The 22,016-nt window shown below is 40.6% G+C and overlaps 1 protein-coding gene across 1 annotated transcript in view; it reads right to left on the bottom strand.

The window, feature by feature from the left end:
- Nucleotides 1-435: 435 nt before the first annotated feature.
- Nucleotides 436-22,016, bottom strand: part of SLC44A5 (solute carrier family 44 member 5) — a gene marked incomplete at both ends in the record, with an annotated part of 52,035 nt that continues 30,454 nt past the window's right edge. The window contains 16 exons of the mRNA XM_079535626.1: nt 436-548; nt 2,129-2,213; nt 2,838-2,926; nt 4,266-4,336; nt 6,010-6,083; nt 7,298-7,401; nt 7,789-7,883; nt 9,736-9,998; nt 10,701-10,788; nt 12,381-12,473; nt 15,028-15,127; nt 17,337-17,468; nt 17,839-17,951; nt 19,181-19,264; nt 20,089-20,212; nt 21,796-21,856. Of these exons, the coding sequence (XP_079391752.1) occupies nt 436-548; nt 2,129-2,213; nt 2,838-2,926; nt 4,266-4,336; nt 6,010-6,083; nt 7,298-7,401; nt 7,789-7,883; nt 9,736-9,998; nt 10,701-10,788; nt 12,381-12,473; nt 15,028-15,127; nt 17,337-17,468; nt 17,839-17,951; nt 19,181-19,264; nt 20,089-20,212; nt 21,796-21,856 (1,689 nt within the window). The remainder of the gene's footprint in view (nt 549-2,128; nt 2,214-2,837; nt 2,927-4,265; nt 4,337-6,009; nt 6,084-7,297; nt 7,402-7,788; nt 7,884-9,735; nt 9,999-10,700; nt 10,789-12,380; nt 12,474-15,027; nt 15,128-17,336; nt 17,469-17,838; nt 17,952-19,180; nt 19,265-20,088; nt 20,213-21,795; nt 21,857-22,016) is intronic.

Genomic DNA, 22,016 nt, shown 5'->3' with positions numbered 1-22,016 from the left:
TAACTAGAGACTCCCAAACTATCTTTTTTATGGCTAATTAGGTTACATTTAGTGCTTTCAAAAAATTGCCTGAATATCTTTTACAAATATACACTTATAAAAAGAAATGTTATCAAAACTGCTGTCATTTAAGGCAGCAACTTGTGTTAAAAAAGTTATTAAAACATTATTATAGACTTACAAAAGCTTCAAATTTACATTTTTTCTTTCCATAGGCACTCTATAGACTAAAATGTGGCCTTGTTTCACAGCTGTTAGCTTAAGCTTTTAAACTAATAAAACATTATCAATGCTGCTGATTTTTTAAAGATGTGAGCAAGAGGAAAAAAGAATCACCCATTAACCAGAAGCATCATTTACAGTATTTACTTGTGCCTAATTTACACACATTTTGCTTAAAAGTGACACTGTTTTGATGCTGAGGTTTATTGCATGTTATCCTATTGCCTTCTTAGGGCTTAGCTCCTTCTTCCCTAGAATTCGGTGGAGGCTAGCTGACATGAAGTAGGGTTTTGCTGTAGATCCATCATTTCTTTCCAGGTCTTCACCTGAATTTACACAGCAAAGCAGCAAACAGCAGCACACCAAACACACGCATGAGAGAAAGAGAGAGAGTTGAGGAAGGGAGAGAGCAAAAGAATCAACATTTTAAAAACTCTCAGGGAATATTCTCAATCATTAAAATGCTGAAGGACACCACAAAACAACTTTTTTTTCGCAAGTCAGACATTGTTTTACATAAAGCAGAGGCACACACCTAATTATTTTAAAGTGACAGCGACGCACCCCTTTTGTTCTCCATTCCTTTGCTCTGGTGCTGTAAGTGAGGTTGTCAGGAACTCACAATGCCTCCACAATGCTGGTGGCCATGTTTTTTCTAAAGCAGCCGACATTTTGACCAGAGGTAGCTTTGGGTTTAAGCATTTTTTTCAACTGGACCTTTTTCACTGCTTGAGATGAAGCTCTCCAAAAAACCTAGTGCTGCCAGTGCACAACATCCTACAGTATTTCCTATTGTATGACACCAAATGGAAGCACGGGAAGCAAAACAGAACATGGATTTAAAGTAACGAGATGGTCGTATTCCTTGTTTTCCTACAGAAGGTTGTGTGTTCATCACTGGTCTGGGTTCAGCCCAGCGTTAATGCCTCGCACAGACAGGTGAACAATCTCACACTGAGGGGCAGTCTGGAAAGTGTGCAGTGGAGAAGGGTTACTGCAACTGCAGCCTTGCAAAGGCAGGCAGCTGCTTCTGAAAAGCCAAACAGAAAGCACTAGTTGCATGGCCACAGATGTCAGAGAAAGCAAATCTTCACAACAGCATGTCGTGACATGACAGCATGTACTGCACATATAAATTAACTGTAGGCCTCTGGGGTAAACTAAAATGAAAATCTGATAGTTTTGAGTGTGCCAACCAACTTCCTAAACTTTATCAGTTTGATTAATTTGCATTTTATTCTCAACTTCTTAACTATAACTCAAGTTAATATTCTTAACTTGAGTAACCATTTATGTGCTCATTTGTTTTCACTTTAACTTATTTACTGGATGATTATTAGTAGTGTTAGGTGGATATCTGCTTGTGCCTTCAGCGCTGACAAAATGTCTTAGGGCATACTAACTGCGTGTCCATAAGCTCTTTTAAGAACCCCCTATAGTTTTACACTAGCCAGGTATTATCTCACACATAAAACAGAGATCTTTCAAATGTACAGGGATAATCAGTCATGAGAAAAGAAGGAAATTCCTAGTATATTTTGTCTTTTGCATAAAACACTCTGCAACACATGCTGAGAAGAACCAATGGTACGGCCTCAGAATGACAGGGCTGCACAGAGTGCTGCTCATTTTATTTCAGCCTTCACTCAGTGAAGTCAGCAATAGTTAAAGAACATCTGAAGAAGAAAAGCCAGATATCCACGTGAGCTGCAACTCCCTTCTCTTTAAGACTGAGACACACTTCTGCACACAAGCATGCATCGAAGAGTGAGTCTGAAAAGCAAAGTAATACTTTTCCTCACTCAATCTCCAAGCACGTAAACAGAATTCTGTAAGGAACAGAAAAGGTGCCTTTGTACTCCTCCTGCAACTCGCAGGTATTAATGAAAGAAAACTCAGTACTTACAAAAGCAGAGGAAAAGTGTGTCAACACACATTGCATAGACACTGAAGAACCCGTGTGCCACTAGGTAGGAGCCAATAATGACAGTCTACAAAAGACAAACCACAATAAAACCCCAAATGTTAGCTCGACACCAATGTGGCGATGTTAACACAAGTCAGATGCCTACTCCGCTAAGCAAATTTTGGAAGATTTAATTGCATCTCCTTAATTCTATCAGATGCTACTGATGCTGTGGAAAGGGATTAGACATTCAAGACACCGCATGCAGTAGCCACCAGTTTTTCAGCTGTCAAACTGAAGCCATTTCAACCTTCATGGAGAATATCTGTAAGCACATTCTGAGCTCCTTCAAAAGACAGTAATCTAAAGAATCACTCATCCTAGAATTGTTCCACAGTCCACATGGGCTGCTCTGTAGCAAGAAAAGGGACATCACAGACTTTTTCCATTAGAAGCCACAGTGTCACTGGTGCTTCACCATCAGCCTTTGCTGTTTGGGAAGCCTGAGCAAAGAAAACCTGTAACCTTTTTTCCCAGAAGGTGCAGAGTTACTGCAGTGTGACTTCTGTCTGAGCAACCCAGAGGAGCGGAATACAACAGATCACTCCTCACTGAAGAGCACGACAGCAGCTGTTACCAGAACGCACCCTGACTAATCTGAACACCTCAAACTGCCTTCTGTGTTCAGGGGATTAGACAGTTGCCTTACCAACAATGGTACCCAGTAGTAGTTTAGTGCTGGTGCTTCCTGGGCAAAGACTGGTATTCTCTGTGTGAAGAAGAAGAACGCGAGAACACCTGCAAGAAGCACAAAAGATTAGCAATTCCTGGGGTACCTGATTTCTGAACACCTAAAGGAGGGATGTGACAAGAGCAACATACAGTAGGCCCAAGGCTGGTTTATACAAGAGTCTGTGAATAATACATTTCTCCATCCTAATTATCTCCTGGATCTGTATTCTGAACAGAAGAGAGATGTACATGAATCAGTTACCATAATGGTATTCATAGGTCCAGGAAGACTTCAAACAGTTGTTTTATTTCACCACTTTACTGGATTTAATTTCAAAATGATGATGAATAATAATGAAGAAGACAATAATGTGGGATAATAACAAAAATGAGTGGGTGGATTTTTTTTCCTAAAATAAAAGCAGTCAGCAAAATCCAGCTTTAGATTCTATTGCTTGAAGAAATTCTTAACTATTTCATAATAAAATAAAAAGAAATGGCAGTGCTAGTGAAGTACACAACAGTAGATTTAGAACAGAACAGCTCATTTAAAATGGAAGTAGTCAAAAGAACTTATTTTTGAAGAGAAAGAAGGCACGAATGAGTTTCAGTACTTCATGGCTTACATGTCAAAAACATTTCGAATCAATTTTGTGCCCCATCTTGCAAGGCCTTCCGCAGTAGTGACAGAAAAATTTAGATCTGGTCTTGATAATAATTTTCAATTTCTACTCACAATATTGTTCACCAGTAATCTTTTAAAGTATACAGAATACAAAACACACTTATTAGTAAAACAACGTTTTGAAACTGCTGTCACAACATAGATAAGCTGTAAAGAAATACTACCAACCTGAATTTCTCAAAGTGTTTCATTTTTAAAAGATCAAGCCATGAAATATCAAAAAAAATTTTTTTATATTTACTGACAGCAAAGAAGAACTGTATGGATATTAAAAACATCTTATTTCTTTTACTTTTGGATGGAGATTTTTCTGAATGGGACTGAATATGGCACGACTTCATGCCCACCCCCTGCAGACCTGCACAACCTCCCACGTGTGTGCTGTCTGCTCCAGGTGAACACAAGGAGCTCAACTGCTCAGCTCTCGTGGAGAGAGAATAGATTATGGCTGATCTATGGGGTATGAATTTGGTTTGATCCAGCTGCAATGCTTTGGCTGCAGAAGTCCTTCTGTTAGCAACACCTGCCAGCCTAACAAAAGCAATTACAGAAAAGATGCTGTACAACCACACAGGGAATAAAGAAGGGGAAAAGGAAAAAAAATAATTCAATAGTCAAACCAAAGAGAACCTCTTAACTGCTACGTAAGCATACATGAACACGGGAGGCACACTTGTAGGTAACAGTAAATAGGAATTTGGAAAAAAACAGTCATCTTACCTACACCACCAGCTACGAGAATTTTCCCCAGGAATAAAAGAAAGTCTGTGACTTTGTCCAGAACTGCAACTCTGTTCAGCAAAGGACAAAGGATACATAGTTATCACAAACCTTCAATTTGTGTTCTTCTTCATTACATCTATGGATAACTGACAAAAGCTGGTTTCACAGACTGACAATGTAACAAAAGCAGCATTGAGACGAACTTCATTACAGCCTAATCCAACGAGGCAAAAAAACAACCCAAAACACAAAAACAACCCGAGCACCTTGCTGAATTAGGCCTTGACAAGGCAGGCCCAGTGAATTAGGCCTGCAGACTGCCTATTGCCCTTGGTAAAAAAAACAGAAATAAAAAAAATTTAAAAAGTGTCAAAATATCCTTGTTTCAAACTTTCCGCTAGGGTCTCAGACAAGCTAGCCCCAAAGAGGCAAAATAAACACCACAACAAAAAGCAAAGTTCATGCAGACTGTTGGTAGGTCCTCTTCTCTCTTGGTCCCATCTGGCCACATTTCGTGACTCCATAACATGCCAAATCCACATCACTATTTTAAGATACATGGTAACACTGAAGGTAGGAGCTCTCAAAGCAGGGGGACAGTCACTGATGAACGAATGAAGGCAGGCAGACAGAAAAACAGTAAGTCTGCAGACTTCACTGAAAGCAACAGCTGCCGCCTTCTGCTTGAAATCCTGCCAGCCTTATCAGAAATTGCAGGTAAATAATGGCATGGAAAACAAGCTTCGCATCATCAGCCTCATGCCAGCACTGACAGCTGTGCATAGGGTAATATACCGTACTGACTGCCTCGATGGATGAGCATTAACAAATATTAAAGAGAATAAATCATTATTAGCCCATGGGAGATCAAGAACTGAAAACACACAAAATAAACAAAACAATAAAACTGTATGTCTGCATTTTAGCTATTACTGCTATTAAGAGCAGAAGCACAGAGGACAGTGAGGTGGTAGTTCTGAGAGGAAACAAAGGCACCCTGTTTTTCCTCCTGCAGAGGCAGTACCTGATACAGACACAGCACCACTGTTCTGATATTAATGCAGGGTAACAGAGTGGATGTATTCCATTTTGCCATGTCCAGTCCATTCCTCCTCTATTTTAAGCACTGGTTCCATTTCGCTCTCTTTCAACATCCCCTTCAATTCCTCTCTTCCTCCCAGTCCTTCACTAAATAACATAAACTACTCTCTGAGCTGTTTGAGCAGGTCCAAAGCAGGGACACGAGGGTGCTCAGAAGGCTGGAGCACCTCTCCCGGAGACAAGCTGAGGAGACAGGCATGCTTCAGCCTGGAGAAAAGGCGGCTCTGGGGAGATCTCACTGTGGCCTTCCAGTACAGCAACGGGATGATATGCACTGGATGGGCTTTAGGCTCCCTCCCAACCCCAGTCATTCTATGATTCCATGATCATCCCATTGCTTTTTATCCACAGATCTTCTCACATAGGGCTTCCATCGGTTACTTACAGGCAGAATTACAATCTAGTATGTGCTTAGGATTCTAAAAGAGCAACCTAAACAGAACAGTTACATTAGATCAAATTTGCATAGGTTACTATGCCAGACAGCTCCCTTTTACAAACTGGCTACTGGAAGTGATGGCCATGTCTCTAGACAGAACCATTAATGGTCGGAGCGGAGGCGGAAGAGGAAGGAAGTGTGTCTTCGCAGAGCAACAGCGGCAAACACCGACATTTCCAAGGACAGGAGACGGCCCCTTACCTCACCACATTTCTCATGAGCAGAAAGAATGCCTCCTTTGCCGAGGTGCAGAAGTTTTTACCGTATATGGCAATCTGCAAAATAACAGCGCTGGTAAGGACTCGAAAAGATCAGGGCGCCCCTGGCACTGAGGATCACGCTCCCGTAACGCACAGCTCCCCCTAGCGCACGGCCCGGGAACGCTCCGTGAACACAGCGCTTCTCCCCGCCACCTCACGGCGCTTCCCGCCACTCTGTGGCACAGCACCATTCACCTCTCTTCCAATCACCGGACTTTGAGCATGCTACCCTTACAGATCTGAAAGGGCACAACTTAGTTTTCCAAAGAGAGCAAAAAATGCTTCTTTCTGAGGGATTCTTCTCCTTGCTAGCTACCCACGTGAGATTCATACCCAGTGGAAAAGGAACAGGTGCTTGAAGAGCAGAAGTGAGTTGAGCCACTTAGATAATGACTTGGACCTGACTGTCTCGAGAAGAAATCAGCAATATCAGTATCAAAGTCAGTGGATTTACGTCAGCATGAAGTATGGCCACTGAAGTTACAGAGGAACAAAACCATTTCATCTTTCTGGAATAACGTCTACAAAGCGGGTAGTGTTTAGAAAGCTCTTCTGGAGTGCAGTCAGTTTGCCAGCTGTAAACAGGATGTTCAAAAACAACAACATGGGTCAAAACGGACCTGTTAGTCCCACTTACTTTGAGATAATGCCTGCGACTAGCATTCAATCACTTAAATTATTTCAAGTCAGAACATCCTCAGGTGAAATACGTAATTATTTATTTAGATGACAATCTGGGATTTCTCTTTCAGAAGCCAAAATAACAGGATTTATTTTAGAGTAACATCACTGCTGCTGCTAATAGAATTTGTGCTTTTGTCTTCCTAGACAAATACAGACACCACACACCTTCTGACTTCCTTATTCAAACACTGCCTCCAAGCAGAAGTGTCACATCAACACGCAGTAAAAAACAAATCTGCGTTCCTGTTGAAGTAGGACTCCTGCTGCTGAATCAAAGGGGGAAATTAACCAGCGCTGCCATTCCCTTCCACTTCCTTTGTAGGGTAGGGAGAAAGGACAAGGACAGGCAAGAAAAGGAAAGAACTTAGAAGAAGAAAAAAACCCTTACTTTTCCATTGTAGCACCACATGCACTTCCTGAAAACTCCCACAAATCACTTTATTTATTCAGCAGATTCTAGTACTGCTGGCTGTTTACCAACTAGTAGCTGCTAGGGTATTTTAGTGTCCCAGACAGGGCAGACCACATGCAAAGACAGCACATACCATGATGTAGGCATTTCTGTTTATAAATTTTAAGAATCTTTCCAAACACCAGAAACAGCATTTGAGGCAGCAGAGTAGAAATCTAGTGAAGGAGTTCTGTGTACCTGAAAAAAGGAGAAAGCACATCATAGACAGAACTTAGGAACAGTCTCCAGAAAACAGAAACATGTTGAGAAGAAAATCTTAAAACTGTGGCGAAAGCAGAAATGTTCTTCTTTTCTCCTAGGTACAGACTCTACTTCCTAACCAAATTTAGCTCAATAGCTTTCAGCTAGATGAGATTCATGCCCCACGTGAACTCTGCATTGAAGATCCAACTCACTCAATTTCAGCAAATCATCACAAATTCCATGGCTGTCAAATAGAACTGCAATGGCTAGTGCTAATGTGGAAGTCATCTCTTTTCATTTCTGAAAAATCATCTGGAGAAAGGAAGGAAATAATTTACCAAAGGAGCTCTTAATAACCCAATGCTGATTCATAAATCCCACCTTTCAGTTTGTGATCCAAGTACTCCAGTATTACTCTGATCAGCTGGACAATTGCAAGAATTAAGGCTCCAAATGCCAGTGAACCAGTATGGTATCTAAAACAAAATAAATGCTATTTGATGGTTGCATTCACATTAGTTAGTTCTGTCAAAACTTCATCTTAATCTCAGTGGCACCGAACACGCATTCCCTGTCAGCACAACGCTTTGAGCAGTGCTGGAAAAGACATAACTTTCAGAATAAAGTCAGCCCTAGTCTGGGCAAAGTATGCATGGGAAATATAATTACAGCAACCTAGCTGTAAGCCGAACTGTCAGCCAGTTATCTCATCAAGTCAAGAGAGGCTTTGAGTATCAAAAGATTATTATGAGCTCACTAATCCTATACCCAGGTTTTTAAAATGTGCCTATTCCTTACTTTCTATTAGTCAGCTATGCACTTATTGACTCAGTGCATCCTCTGAGCTGACAGGAAGCATCATGCTTTTAATGAGAAGAACTAAGCCTATAATGACAGTAGTTAGGGCACAGGACACAACACAGAGCAAAAATAGTGGGATGCACATCCTGAACAATGCTCTGTCTTGCTTCACCCACACTCGTAACAGCAGAAGGACTGTCCTACCAAAAGCTCACCTCTGCAAGCACAGAGGCACAACTTCAGGGGGATCCCAAAGGAGGCACTCAGAGGAAAGGACAGCCAACCCCAAGAGAGCCATCAGTCCCTTGGCTCAGATGTAAAGCCCATCAAGGTAAGGCAACAAGAATTGACTTCTCGAGCACCTTTCAGACTGGAGAGTGTTAATGACTTGGGGTACTGGACACATTCTGGGTTGCAAGGGAAGAGAATTATGAGATGCTTAGGGGAGGAATTAAAAGCAAATGAAGGGAGGAATCAAGCTTGAGGAACAAGCATGGTTAAAAATGAGGGATAAGGGTAGGTACAAAAAGGGCCAGCTGCATATAAATAGCTACAGGTCAGCAAAGTTCTCTGGCCATGCACTGCATTTGATCAGCACAGTCTGACCTATCTTATTAAATTCCACCTCCAGCTATTTTTCTTAGTGAGGGACCTGCATGCCAGAAGCTCAACTAAGACCACAGGTTAGAGTGCCTGTGCAACTGTGGTGCCAGTAATTGGAGCAAATGAGAGTATGTGAGTGTGACTGTCAGCAGATATTAAGGTGTATTATTTTGTGTATTTGCCTCCAGGAGCAAGGCACCTGGAGAAAGAGGCTGCTGGAGGAACCAGAGGTTCTGAAAACTGCCAGAGACAGATGTCCAAGGGTTACTGAGAGGTATGTGTGCGTACGAGCGTGTGCGTTCGTCTGTCTGCCTGTCAGTGAGGAAAGGACTGTGTAGGAACAACTGGAGCAGGGCTGTGAGCCTCAGGGATTCATACATCCAGCTGCGAGTAACTGGGGCATTTGGGGATCCAAGCACCAGCTACTGCACTAACAAGTGTCTAAGGCTACTGGCGGGACATGCGCCTTAAACATCTGTGTGCATGTACAATTATATATTCATAAAATTGGATAAAAATGTAGGGGATGGTGGGAGCTACATACACCAGCAGACCTTCAAACTGATCAGTAAGGGACTCCGTAGAGGGGAACAGGCTGATGCCACTAGGGCTGTTGGTGTTCGTGCAAGTACTCTGTGCGCGTGCAGGTCAACCTGCATGGCAGCTGTGTATGTGTGTGCTGCATACATGCATTTGGGTGTGCGTGCCTACTGGGAATAGCTGCTCAGCTTTTGCAAGGCTGGACCTCGCAGCATCAAGATACAGCTGCCTTGCCCTGCTGGGCTACTGGATTCATGATCCCCCTAAAGAATACACTTCCTGGCTAATCATTTTCAGTTTATATTCTCCATCTGGCTTCCTTAACTTTAAAAAGAGCACTTGTTGAATAAGTTACAAGGCTCACACAGAGCTTCACAGTCTTACCGTATTGCCCGTCCAAATGAAGAGAAGAGCGGCCACAGTGGAATGTCAGCTGGTTTTCGAGAAGCCCAGTAGTAAGAGGCAAAGGCACCAGCAAGGGTACACTGACCCAGTGCAATTGCAAAGTTTACCAGCCACAGAAAGACAAAGGCATTGGCTAACTGAAAGATGAAGATGTACTTATGGTACAGGCTTTCTCCTCCATAAAAAGCAAATGTACATTGAGCACCTGGGCATAATTTTGTTACATTGGTTGTATTAAATGTCTGCACAGAAAGAAAAAGAAACAACACAGTGAATTCTGCATAGAGTATCTCTAGGTCAGTGGCAATACAGCATCGTATAATTCTGCTTGATGTTTCCTTAACTTATCCAGCACTGCATTCCAATAGTACATGAGCTTTCTACATACTTCAGGATTTATGCTAATGTCTTATGCAAAAGCTTGACTTTAATGTAGTTAGCAAAAAGGGCTGTTGATCACTTGCCTGAAACAAAAATGAATGGAATTTGAATTTCAGGAGTATCCTTTTAAGATACATACATTGCTATGGTTTCATTAAGGAAAACACACCCAGGTATATACTATTTATTTGAAAACAGTAGACCAAATCAGCACCTTGGGTAAATCACTCATTTGAACTGAAATGAAGCGAAGACAATGAAATAGAAACTTTACAAATTCAAAAACAACTTTCCAAATAAATCTGTATTTTTCTCTCTTTCTCACCCTGTAAAATAGAACCACTAATATCCACCTGCCTTATAGCACAGTTTAGAAGAAAAATTAGTTTATGTTTGTAAACTGCTCTGAACAAAGGAGTGTTATCTGAAGTTATACTAGTTGCAGATTTAACATAAAGAATAATTCTTTTAAAATATGCATGTTTCCTAGCATTGCATTTAATAGCAATTAAGAAATGCAATTAGTGTAATTTTTACTAAAGGTAAACACTAGTTACACTTACCTCTGGGTCACAAGTCAGGTTTGCATACTTGCAGAGTGTTTGATTAGCCATTACTTTATACACAGGTTCTCCTGATGTAGCTAGAAAACTTAATGAAATGTTTTAAGGAGGAATCACAGAACTAGGCTTTGAGCAACTTAAGACTCTGCAGTGGGGAACAACTGGTATTAAAGAGCCTGTGTAGATAATAGGAACATTATTTTTGCTATGCAGATATGTACACAAGGGTCTGAAAAACATGACAGAATATTCTCATTACTCAGAGAACTAAGTCAACCTCTATCTCTGAACTATAAAGCCTGGCCAGAATGGGCAAGAGGAAGTGTAAGGGCTGACATGCTGGAGAGGAGCTAGGCCTGCTGGGGAGAAACAGGTCGGCCATGAGCCAGCAGTGTGCCCCTCTGGCCAAGAAGGCCAACGGTATCCTGGAGTGCAATTAAAAAGAGCATGGCCAGCAAGTCAAGGGAGGTCATCCTCCCCCTCTACTCTGCCCTGGTGAGGCCACATTTGGAACACTAAGTACAGTTCTGGACTCCCCAGTACAAAAAAGACAAGGATCTCCTAAAACGGATTCAGCAGAGGGCCACAAAGATGAGACAGGGTCTGGAGCATCTCCCCCACAAGGAAAGGCTGGGTGACCCGGGTCTGTTCAGCCTGGGGAAAAGAAGACTAAGAGGGGGATCCGACATGTTTGTAATTACCTAAAGAGAGGTGGGAAGCAAATGGATGAGGCCAGGCTCTTCTTGGTGGTGCATAGGGATAGGACAAGGAGTAATGGCCTAAAACTTCAACACAGGGGTTCCATACTAACATGCAGAAGAAATTCTTTTCAGTAAGGATGAGGGAGCACTGGAAGAGGTTGCCCAGAGAGGCAGTGGAGTCCCCTTCTCAGGAGATATTCAGTACCCATCTGGACACCCACCTGTGCAACCCACTGTAGGGTACCTGCTTAGCAGGGGGTTGGACTCAATGATCTCTTGAGGTTCCTTCCAACCCCTGCAATTCTATGAGTGTGATTCTGCAATGACCTTGAAGGTAGCCTCAGTCTCTCCTGCACACCTACTATGGCAAGGCCGTTTATGCAGTGGTTCTTTCACTACTCTGCTTTGATGAAAGTAGACACAGAGCACAAGGATAAATTCACATTGTCCTGAACAACCACGTCTGAACACTGTGGTATGCGAAAGAAGAAAACTTTGTTTTCAAAAAGCAATGCTCCTGTTTCCAATACCTTGTCAAATCCCTGCTTTTCCAGGAACAAACAGTGGTGGCTGAGAGAACTCCATGCACTGTAAGTTCTCATTCCTCTCCTACACTTCTCTGAATAAAGACCACTTGGAAATTCCCCAGCAAAGAGACCATGGGCCTGTAGAGCAAGCAGCACATTAAATGCCATATTCCTTCTTTGCTGAGGACTTTTTTTCAACTGTTAAAGTCAACCTTAAGTAGTACACAAGGCCTTACATGATCCTTACTGCCTTGGCAGAAATTAAGTCCACTGTCCAAACTATACATTGCACCCAACTATGCAGTGAGAAACAATCTTGCATCAATGCGGCAACTGACAGGTGACTAAATAGGCTTCTTGATACTGGCTTGGTTAGGTGATATCACAGAGCATGATCTTCTCTTTTAGAGCAGAAAAACACTATCCACAGAGGTATACAGGCAGAAGGATACACAGCTGTCACAGCCCAGTAGGAAATGCAAATTGCAATGAGTATGAAGGTGACAATTGGGTAGAACAACGTAGACATTATATAGCCAATAGCCCTGTAAAAGAAATAAAATACATCAGTAAGTTACAACAATTTAAGAAACACGCTTTTTATCAGCTCCTAATATAACCCTTTTTAGTTTGAGCTACTTGTTGATGGTGGTAGCATAATCTGGAGCTAGGACCTCAGAACTCTGCAGGCACTGTGTTCACATCTTTACTTCAGCATTTCTACCACTCCACTTCATTGGCACCAGTATAGTTGAAGTCATCTATTTGCCACGTTCAAGCCTGTCTTCTACTTTCTCTTTCTTCACTTCTACTTCACAGATCCTGCCCTTTCCGGGCTGCAGACATCTGAAGACATTACCCTCTACTGCCACATCCCACGCTGCTCAGATCCTATGCCTTCTCTTCAGACCCAGCATAGCCTGAAATCACTCCTTACTACTTTGTATTTGAGGACTTTGTTCACAGCCCCTTTCCTGGCTTAAGTATTAGCTTGTTTGGGTAGGCATTCAGCTTGTCTTCAGAATTCCAGGACATTCTGACACCCTCCTGTGCATGTGCCATAGGAGAGCTGAAGTTTGCTGAAGAACAGTAAGCCTTGCACTGTTGAGCCCTTGAGCCCCTTTTTACATCAGGCCTGTTAGAGACTAGCAATCTACCAACACTTCCTGAGGCTAGAATGAGCACAGCAGATGCTATTGCTTTTCTGGGAGTTAATGGATACAGTCCCTCTGGGCAATGTGGTGTTCCACAGACAAATGCCTTCAGCTGGGTATGAGACACTGGATGCGATACTGCAGAACACATTTTTTGTTCACTTAAGCTTACAGACTGGTTAACTTTACACTCGCACACCTATTTCCACTCCTTCAAATTTTCTTTCACTGACTCCATAAGCTTATCACAAGCCTATTAGTCCCTACAGCCAGTCATTCTGCTTGTATGACAGGTGGTACTTCAGATCCATTTGTTCTAGAGGAGGCAGTTTTCAGAACATAAAAGGTGACAAATTTACTCAGCTTTTGCTGCCAAACCAGAAAATGCTGTGGGGGAATGCAATGGAGCTGTCTCATGCACTCAAGAGGTACATGCCAAGGTCTGTCTGAGTCTTTAAATACAGAAGTACATTAAGAGTCACAAAGGAGGACATCGCTTTATGCTGTCTGAGAAATAATCACCAGGTATTAGCAGAAGTTCAGTGCTGTATTGTTCAGTAGTTAATGGCAGCTCTGTTAGTTACTATTAAAACCACAGACATGCAAAAAGACTGCTAACTGTCTCCTACTTTGGATTTCAAATCAATTATTAGTATTATAATCATTATACCTTTAAGAGGATAGTTAAAAGGTATTGAAAAACATAATTTGATTTCCAGTCATTAAAAAAATATATTCTTTTTCCTCCTGAATAAACTGCACGGTCAGTTACAGTAATTACAGAGCACACCTTGTGCTCTGCATTGAGAGCAAAACCATTGCCCTCCAGTGACCATGCTGCTGAAAAAGCGTAGAATGGTGCTACTTCTCAGCAGAAAGTTTATAACATTTCTGAAATCCTTGTAACTGTCGTGGCTATGAAGAAATTGTTATAGACAATTAAAAGCATTCCTGAGAAACTGAAGAGTATAATTTAGTTCTGCCCATTTTAACTGCTATGCCCTACTTGTACAATGACATAAGAAAGAAATGAGCACGTGACTGAACGCAAAGCTTCAGTATTTCTTAATCACAAGAATCCCAAATTCTGATTCCTGAGGACCATAGTGCCAATAGGGGGGGCAGAAAGCGCATACAGATACACTCAGAGCTAAGTTTATGAGCTCTAGTAACAGAGCTCTACTGCCAAGGAAGATGTTTTCAGTAGTTGTCAGTCAGAGCATAGGCCTACCTGTAATGAAATCCAAGGGTCTGATTTTTCAAGCCCTTTTCCCCTTTGTTATATAACCAGTTTTAAAAGAACTAAGCCTAGGTGCTGTATAAAACAGGAACCATTGCGAACAAAGTCTATGCAGATTTCAGGAAACGCAAAATGAAATCTCCCGGCCCTTCAGCTAACACATCCTGCTCTGCTTTCCCCTTTGCTCAGAGTTGAAAAGAAGTGTCTTGGGCTGAGCCATTTTACAATGTCTGGTCACAGAAGTCTCTTCAGATTCATTCTTGTCCACTCAGAAGTTCCACTGAAGCCAGAAGAATCCAGTGTTTCCAGAATAACAGCCACTGTAACACTCCACCACCAGTATGGCACTTTGGAGACAATCAGTGACAGAGCAAGGTTGGCAAATATAGGTTCCCAGGCTCCTATTAATACTGTACCACACTCAGCATTTCAACCGATGCACCCTTTTACACTGAGAACACATAGTACCACCATGTATGTACTCCTAAGGCAAGGAACTGAGATATAAGAAACGTCCTATTGCAAAACAGAAAGCAAAATCTCATCAACAGAGAATGAACATTCCATATACTATCCATTATTCTCAACAAATCCAGTATTGCACATTCACTCCCAACATTGTAGTACAAGATGAAGCTCAAGAAGATTATACCCTAGAGATCATTTTAATAAATTTTAAAAGATTTTAAAGTCAGACAAACATACCTACTACCTTCCTTTAACAGTGCAATAGCAATCCGGATCCTATTTCTTAGGAAGATCAGCATCAATATGATTATGATCTCAACAACACAAAGTAATATCACTGTAGGTGACAACAACAAAAAAAGATCAAATTTGTCAAGAATCAAACGAACACACTGCCTTTGTAAATTGCTTTTTTCATCTCGTCTTCTATTTTACACTACTGTTCATGAATTCCATGAGCTTCTCTGCTAAAGCAGATCTCCTTTCGTGTCACTGCTGCTAATCGCCAATTTCACGTCACAGCTTTCTATGTGGCAGCACAGGGCAATTCTACATGTAGGGAATTAGTCAGAATGTAGCACCCATTAGCATTTCTAGTTTTAGAGGAAAAATGGAAGATAGCATCCCAAGGCAAAGATAATCATCCACTTCAATATGACTGCAACGTTTAACCTTAAAAACGGTTTATCCTTAGCAAATTATATTTTTCATAAACAAGCATTTTCCAAGTTAATGCTTTACTGCTACTAGTTTGCAGCATCTAGATGCAATAAAATAAATAAAAAGATGAGTTAATTTTTTCATGTAGAGTGTGTTTTTGTGACGCATATTGTCCTAACATTTAAATGCACTAAATCATTAGTTTTGTTTGTGTATTAACTTGGTAGGAGCTTCTTTCATTTCACACTAGAAAAAAAAGAAGAAAATAAAAAAAAAAAAAAGAGGCTAGGATAGAACACTTGGGCAAATTATTCGCAGCTTCCAGTCATGCTGCTGGAATCTCACAAACTGCCTCTGAGTTCTGAAAGCAGAGTGGCATGTCCCAGAACGTTTCTTCTGTTAGCAATGTTTGAGTCATTAACCAGATCTGGTTCAAAGAGTCTGCTTCAGTCTAATTTCCATTTATGTCAGTTCAAAACCTACTTTTACAGTAAAAAGAAAAAAAAAAATCCAGACTGCATGTTGGGTAGTCTGGGTCCTGAAAGACATCTCCTCTGACTCTGAGACACATCCGTAAGTTCGGGTGCTTTAAACAGGTAGATGACATCTAAACCAGCCCTGTGGCTGTCAGAACTGCAGTTGGCAAATAATCACTGTGGTGCTCAGAGCAAAGTTTTTGTTACGTGTATTTCAGTATCTATTTCGATACAGGTTCCCATGAAATAAAAGATTATCAGGTTTCACTTCTCATTTCATTTCAGTTCTTTTTAAGTTAATGAGACTTGTCCCATTGTAAAACAAAAAATAAAGCAATGTTAATATATGATGAGTTCTAGACTAGGACTGAGAGGGCCCACATTTTCTTCAAGGATATTTAAACTGCTTTGCTGGGTGAAATAATTCAATTCCTGACCACCTTAGTTCACTAATCTGGAAGTGACATTGACCTTCAGATAGACTCCATACTGGCTGCTAAGAGTCAGGCAGGAGAAGAGATAGGAGAACTACAAGAGGTTGGAGACATAATGACATAAGATCCTCTAGAGATAGCATACTAGAAGTATTTGCCTCAACAATGCATAAAAAGATGCTTCATGATCTTGACAATCCACAAAACAGAGAGAGGAGATTAATCTCGACACTGCCATTCTATTAGTTCAGCTACTCGTAGGGAGAAGAAGAGTTTTATCCAGACTGTATTCCATTCATCATTCCAGCTAAAGAATCTGCACGCCTGTTAGTAGAGCAGTAACAGCAGTGGAATTTATATCTTCCACACATTTGTTCTCTCTTCTGTCCCTTCTTCCCCGGGGAGATGTGCATGCTGCAAGCTCTCTTATTCCAGTAGAATTTTGTTCTAAATATATGTGCACATGCCCCTGTAAGAGAAGGCAATGAAGCACTCCTGAAAACAAAGCCAATCTAATTTGTGAAGGGTCATTCCACAGTCTTAGAGCAGACTCCAAAAAAACCTGGTCATAATGAGCTCTACCAAGTTCTTCAATGACTTGATCATAAGGAGTTCTACCAAGATGTGCCGTCATTAATCTTATCTCTGGGGCTCTCAGAGAGAATAAGTGGACTGGGAGAGAAAAATGCCCTTTTGCAACTTCATCAGGACTAACTTCTTGCTCACTATGAAGACAGAACATACGAGAAGTGTAATACACAAGTATGTTTTTCACTGCCATCACCAGTGTAATTGCATCATCTTTTTTCCAAATATACTATCTTCCTTGCAAAAAACAGATATTTTATACAGTACAAAGAAAAAGAATTCTTCTTACCTCTCTGAGTGATGTGTTTAGAAGGCAGACACTGTAACAAGACACTGATTCATTTTCCTGAATATCCATTAAGTGATACCAGTTTTAAAGGGCACTTACTAAATGCTAGCCACGTCTGCCTCAGTTGTAGGTACACACGGAAGTCTGTCTGGAATCCAATGTCGTAAACAGTGAGGTCAGATCCAGGTATGCCTTTGAGATGATCATACTCCCAGTAGCAGTGCCAGATGCCTTTTAAAAAGCAATCAATATAAAACGTGTATTTCTGAAGACAAGGTTATTTTTAAATAATCTTCTACAAGCCAAGTGTTGTAAACGCATTACTGTGAGACCAGTAAACTATGAAATGACATATATAAAAAGAAATATCAGTACAAATGAATAGAAAGTGCACCATGGGTAGATAATTCATGTAAATATATCTGCTGTTGTGACAGCAGAGCTGAATTTTTTTACTAAGTTTTGCTGCCATTTAAGCCCTTCACTATGAACCATGTCCAAAACCATACATTACTTCTCCCTGCTGTAAAATTTATATAATTACTGACTTTCCTTGCCCAAGCGTAAGGAAAAGCAGCCTCACAAGCTAGATTACACTTACCATAGCCTATAATTCCAATCACACCAAATATGAAAATCCAGAAGAGAACCCCAGCTGTGAACCTCAACAGCACAAGGAAGAGCAGGCTCACTATCATTGCAATGAACAGCCCACTGCAGGGATAAGAGACAGAAACAAAAAGTGAGACAAGTGTGAGAATCTTCTCTATCACACACATCTGTGATGCCAACCAAAGGCCACTTCAGACAAACAAAAGTCCCAGGCTGAATGGGACTTGGAGCAACCTGGTCTAATGGGAGGCAATGATCTTAAAGATCCCTTCCAACCCAAACCATTCTATAAATGAATCCAGCTATTTTAAAATTGCATTATATAAGCATCATATTTGAAATGTGGAAACTAGCTTTCAGAATGTATAATTTCTGTCCAAAACCAGTCATTTTCCTCTCCAGCCTACCTATGACATATCCTATGAAAGAACATGCACCATAGACCTGATTTCAACACACAATTTAGATAGAAGTGAGCTTGCTGAATATCCATGTGATTTTCTTGCCACTGATAATTGTGAGCACAAAATAATACAATGAAAAGCTGTCCTCCCACCAGTGGCGAAAAATCTTTAAAAGCTGATAATTTATGTTTCTCAATTGTTCTTCACATGCAGTTCATTAGCCAAAGTTTATGTATTTATTGTTTTACGAAAGGATTTTCATTTAGGTTTGAGTAATATGTGCTTAGGGAAAAAATTTAGCCCTTGTTTTGACGGACCCAAGTCCTTAAAAAATAGCATAAACAGTCTAAGAATGCACATTTACTGACACTTTTGCTTCAGGCAAAACACCCACTTTTGTTTCGGTGCTATTTTTATTGATTAGTGAGTATGAATTGCAAGATAAAGCTAATGCTGTTCAATACTTTCTGTTCTTGGTTTTGCTGCACCTGTTGCATTGGCACTAGCAGATTTATAATAGACATGGCCATATACTGTGAGCAAGAACTCACAAATAGTTCTCTCTCTCTCTCTCTCTCTCTCTCATATTGACACTTAGCAAGTACAATTGTTTTGAAAGTCTTTAAGAGTTTCAGCTTCGGAATTACCACACAGATAGTTCTTGCAACACAAGATGTCCCCCCCTGTTTTTCCTGGTAGGATAACAGAAGCTGATTCCAAATCAACTGACATTCTACACACGTGTGCTGCGCTGTCCTTCCCTCATGTCCCAAATCATCACATTGCTATAATGCGATGAAAGAAGTTACAGTTGCTCCTTGAGTTTAAATGTAGAATTGGCAACAAACACATCCATGATCTACTCTTTCATTTCCTCACACTCCGAAGTGGCTTTGGAAAATTTACAATCACTCATTAAAATCTTACATTAATATCCAATACCAAGAAATGGCATAGTCTTCAAAAATTTTCATTCCAACTGATCTTGCATCCAGGACATTGTTGATACCGCTGAGAAAGACAAACCCAAGAAAAGGTTGCTTTAGGCAGACAAGCAGAATTGATTCAAACAACGGATAGTCTCCAGTAAACGAATCTGAAATATCGCTGCTAATCATATGACTATATGACTGTTACTCAGCTTCAGTTCTGTAAGTAAGCCAACATCAATCTTAGGTATGTCAAAGAAGATTCTAAGTTAAAAAACCTTCAAAAAATTCAGAAAATAAGTCTACACATCTCGTGATACAGCTTTATTTTAAAAGCTCAGTAAGTGCTAATTATTACTAGTCATAATTGACTATTATGTCACAAGAAAATCATGTATTGTTAAGCACGTACTAAAAGACATCACTTGTGACTCCAGGAGAGTCTACCTGCAATGCTATCATACATCACTTTTTGACCATTAGGCACATATTAAAAACGGGAGCACTCTTATGAGATGAAATGCCTATAGTGCTAGGACAGCCTTTCTGCTGACATGCACTAAGCACAGGAAACAGCACAGCACATTAGGGTTTCATTTTTAGCCTTCTTCAACTTTCTTTAATGCTTTTCTTTATTTCTTTTGCTAGGGAAAAACAAACAAGCAAACCAACCAAAACATAAGAACTATTTAAAAGCTGACAATTACTTTGAGACAATCAAACTAAAACTTTTACTTCCCCACTCATTTCTGTATTCCATGGTGTTAGTTTCCCTTAGTGGAACTGTGCAGTTGCTCAGGCACAAAGAGACCATCTATTAGCAAATCTTGCCTGGTCATCTTCAGCCTAAATTATTTCACAATCTCAGAATGCAGCAAATGAGCAGTGAAGAATGGTAGAACCTACTTTGCAGCTTCCCTGAGATCAGTTACATTTCTTGTTTTCCCTCTTCCATCTTTGAAGGTAGTCTGGTTTGCCACAGTTAAGACACCATTCTTTGTGGAGAAGTCTGGGAAGCATCTCTTGAGAACTATTCAAAATACCAAAACAAAGCATACACATCACATTTCATGACAAGCTTCACTTTCATCCTCTAAAAGCAGATGCAACAAATTCTATCATATTTAAATTGTTTCAATTTTATTATGTCCATTGTTTTTCACTTGATGATCTATTGATATATTGGCTTTGAAAGATTTTGGAAGAGTCAGTATATACAATATGATATTTTTTCTACTCTGGGACATCTTGTCCTACGTTTGCACAAGTTCAGGCATAACGGAAGTATTGCTTTCAACAGGAGATTCTAGGTGCTATCAAAAAACAATAGTAGTATTTGCAGTAGTTGCAAATTTTGTAAAAAATGCAGAATTACTCTGCCAGTATCTCAGCAGCTTACAAAAACTGCAATGTCTGAAATATGTCACTGACGTGGCAATAATCAGACCAGTCTGTGGGGACAGATTCAACAAAACTGGTCACTAATGGTATTGAGACCCAAAACATAACAGCAAGCATCAGTGCCTCATATGGAAACTGCAACAGCAGTTACTGTCACTAGATATTCTGGGAGAAGAGGCAATGGAAAATAAATACAGAAACAATTTGTTAGATGAAAGGAGAAGTGAGTTGTAAATCAGAATAAAAAGGAGAGATAGGCACATGCTCTGCTTTGTTGCCCGGCTTTTTCCTGCAAAATGTTCAGATTTTCATTCGGAAAAGGAAAGCAGATCACTCCTCCCACACAGCCGTTTTTTTATGTAACAATTCTGTGCTATCCTTATCTGGTTCCAACACAGAATGAGACCAGGGTTCAATATTCAGTCTAGAATATCTGTCCCACCAAATATTCTGAGAGTATAATCAATACGCCCCTCTTCCTCCCTCTGGAATCTTTGCTGCATATTAGTTTGATAGAAGATACTAGCTCTGCAAATCACTTTTCTGACTTTTGGGTCACTATATCAATTTTTGTAAGAGTTCTTAACCTTTTTCTAAGTGAATCTGTGGTGTTTTTTTTTTTTTTTTTTTCCACCTGCCCCTGGTTCGCACAACATCTACATGAAAAAGCAAACAGCAGTTTCTCATTTTCATGCAGTGGCAGATACTCTTGTTACTCCACTCCTGCAGCTGAGACCAGCTCTGAGGTCTATCAGAAATACCTGCTAGCCGTAGAGACAAAAATGTCTTCAGGCCTCTTTATTACTGATGTCTATTCCTTACAGAGCCAGCATTACAAGTGAAAATTGAGCTGCACTGTAATCAGGCTCAAGTACCCTCTGAACTTTAACAGCTGTCCACATGATCCTTTGTGCATTCACGGCGTTTTCTTGGAGCCAATGGGGCTGCTTGCCCACGTGCTTAACTTGAATTGTAAATTTTTTCAGTATTAGTGGTGATTCATGAGGAAGAAAATGCTCAGCTTGACCGGAGCACAGACAGCAGTTAGAAAAAAAACATCTTTATACTTTTAGACTTTACAAATGATTGGCAGTCACTAACAGGTAACAGCTCCTAGAGACCTTGCCACAAAACATTCTTCAGATCGGAGCTGTGCTTTACTGTGAATACTAAAAATCATCTAAGATACGTGTAAGAAGTAGAACCACTCACAAGGCCTGCTTGGAATGATCATCGAAGGACAATCTTCATCACGTAGGACTTGAGCAACAGACTAAAAAGGGGAAAAATAGGAATGCTGAATACACAGCAGAATAACAAAATGCCTCCAATTTCTCACCCAGTCTGAAAAAGTGTCCCAAAATGGGATTTGTAGCCTCCTCCCTGAATTTGACTGGTGGAGCTACAAGAATTATTAATGTTGTGAGAATCCG

The sequence above is a fragment of the Tetrao urogallus genome (assembly GCF_951394365.1).
Source record: "Tetrao urogallus genome assembly, chromosome: 5".
Classification (NCBI taxonomy): domain Eukaryota; kingdom Metazoa; phylum Chordata; class Aves; order Galliformes; family Phasianidae; genus Tetrao; species Tetrao urogallus.
Note: the sequence above shows the minus strand (reverse complement) of the source record. Positions and strands in the feature narration are given on the sequence as shown.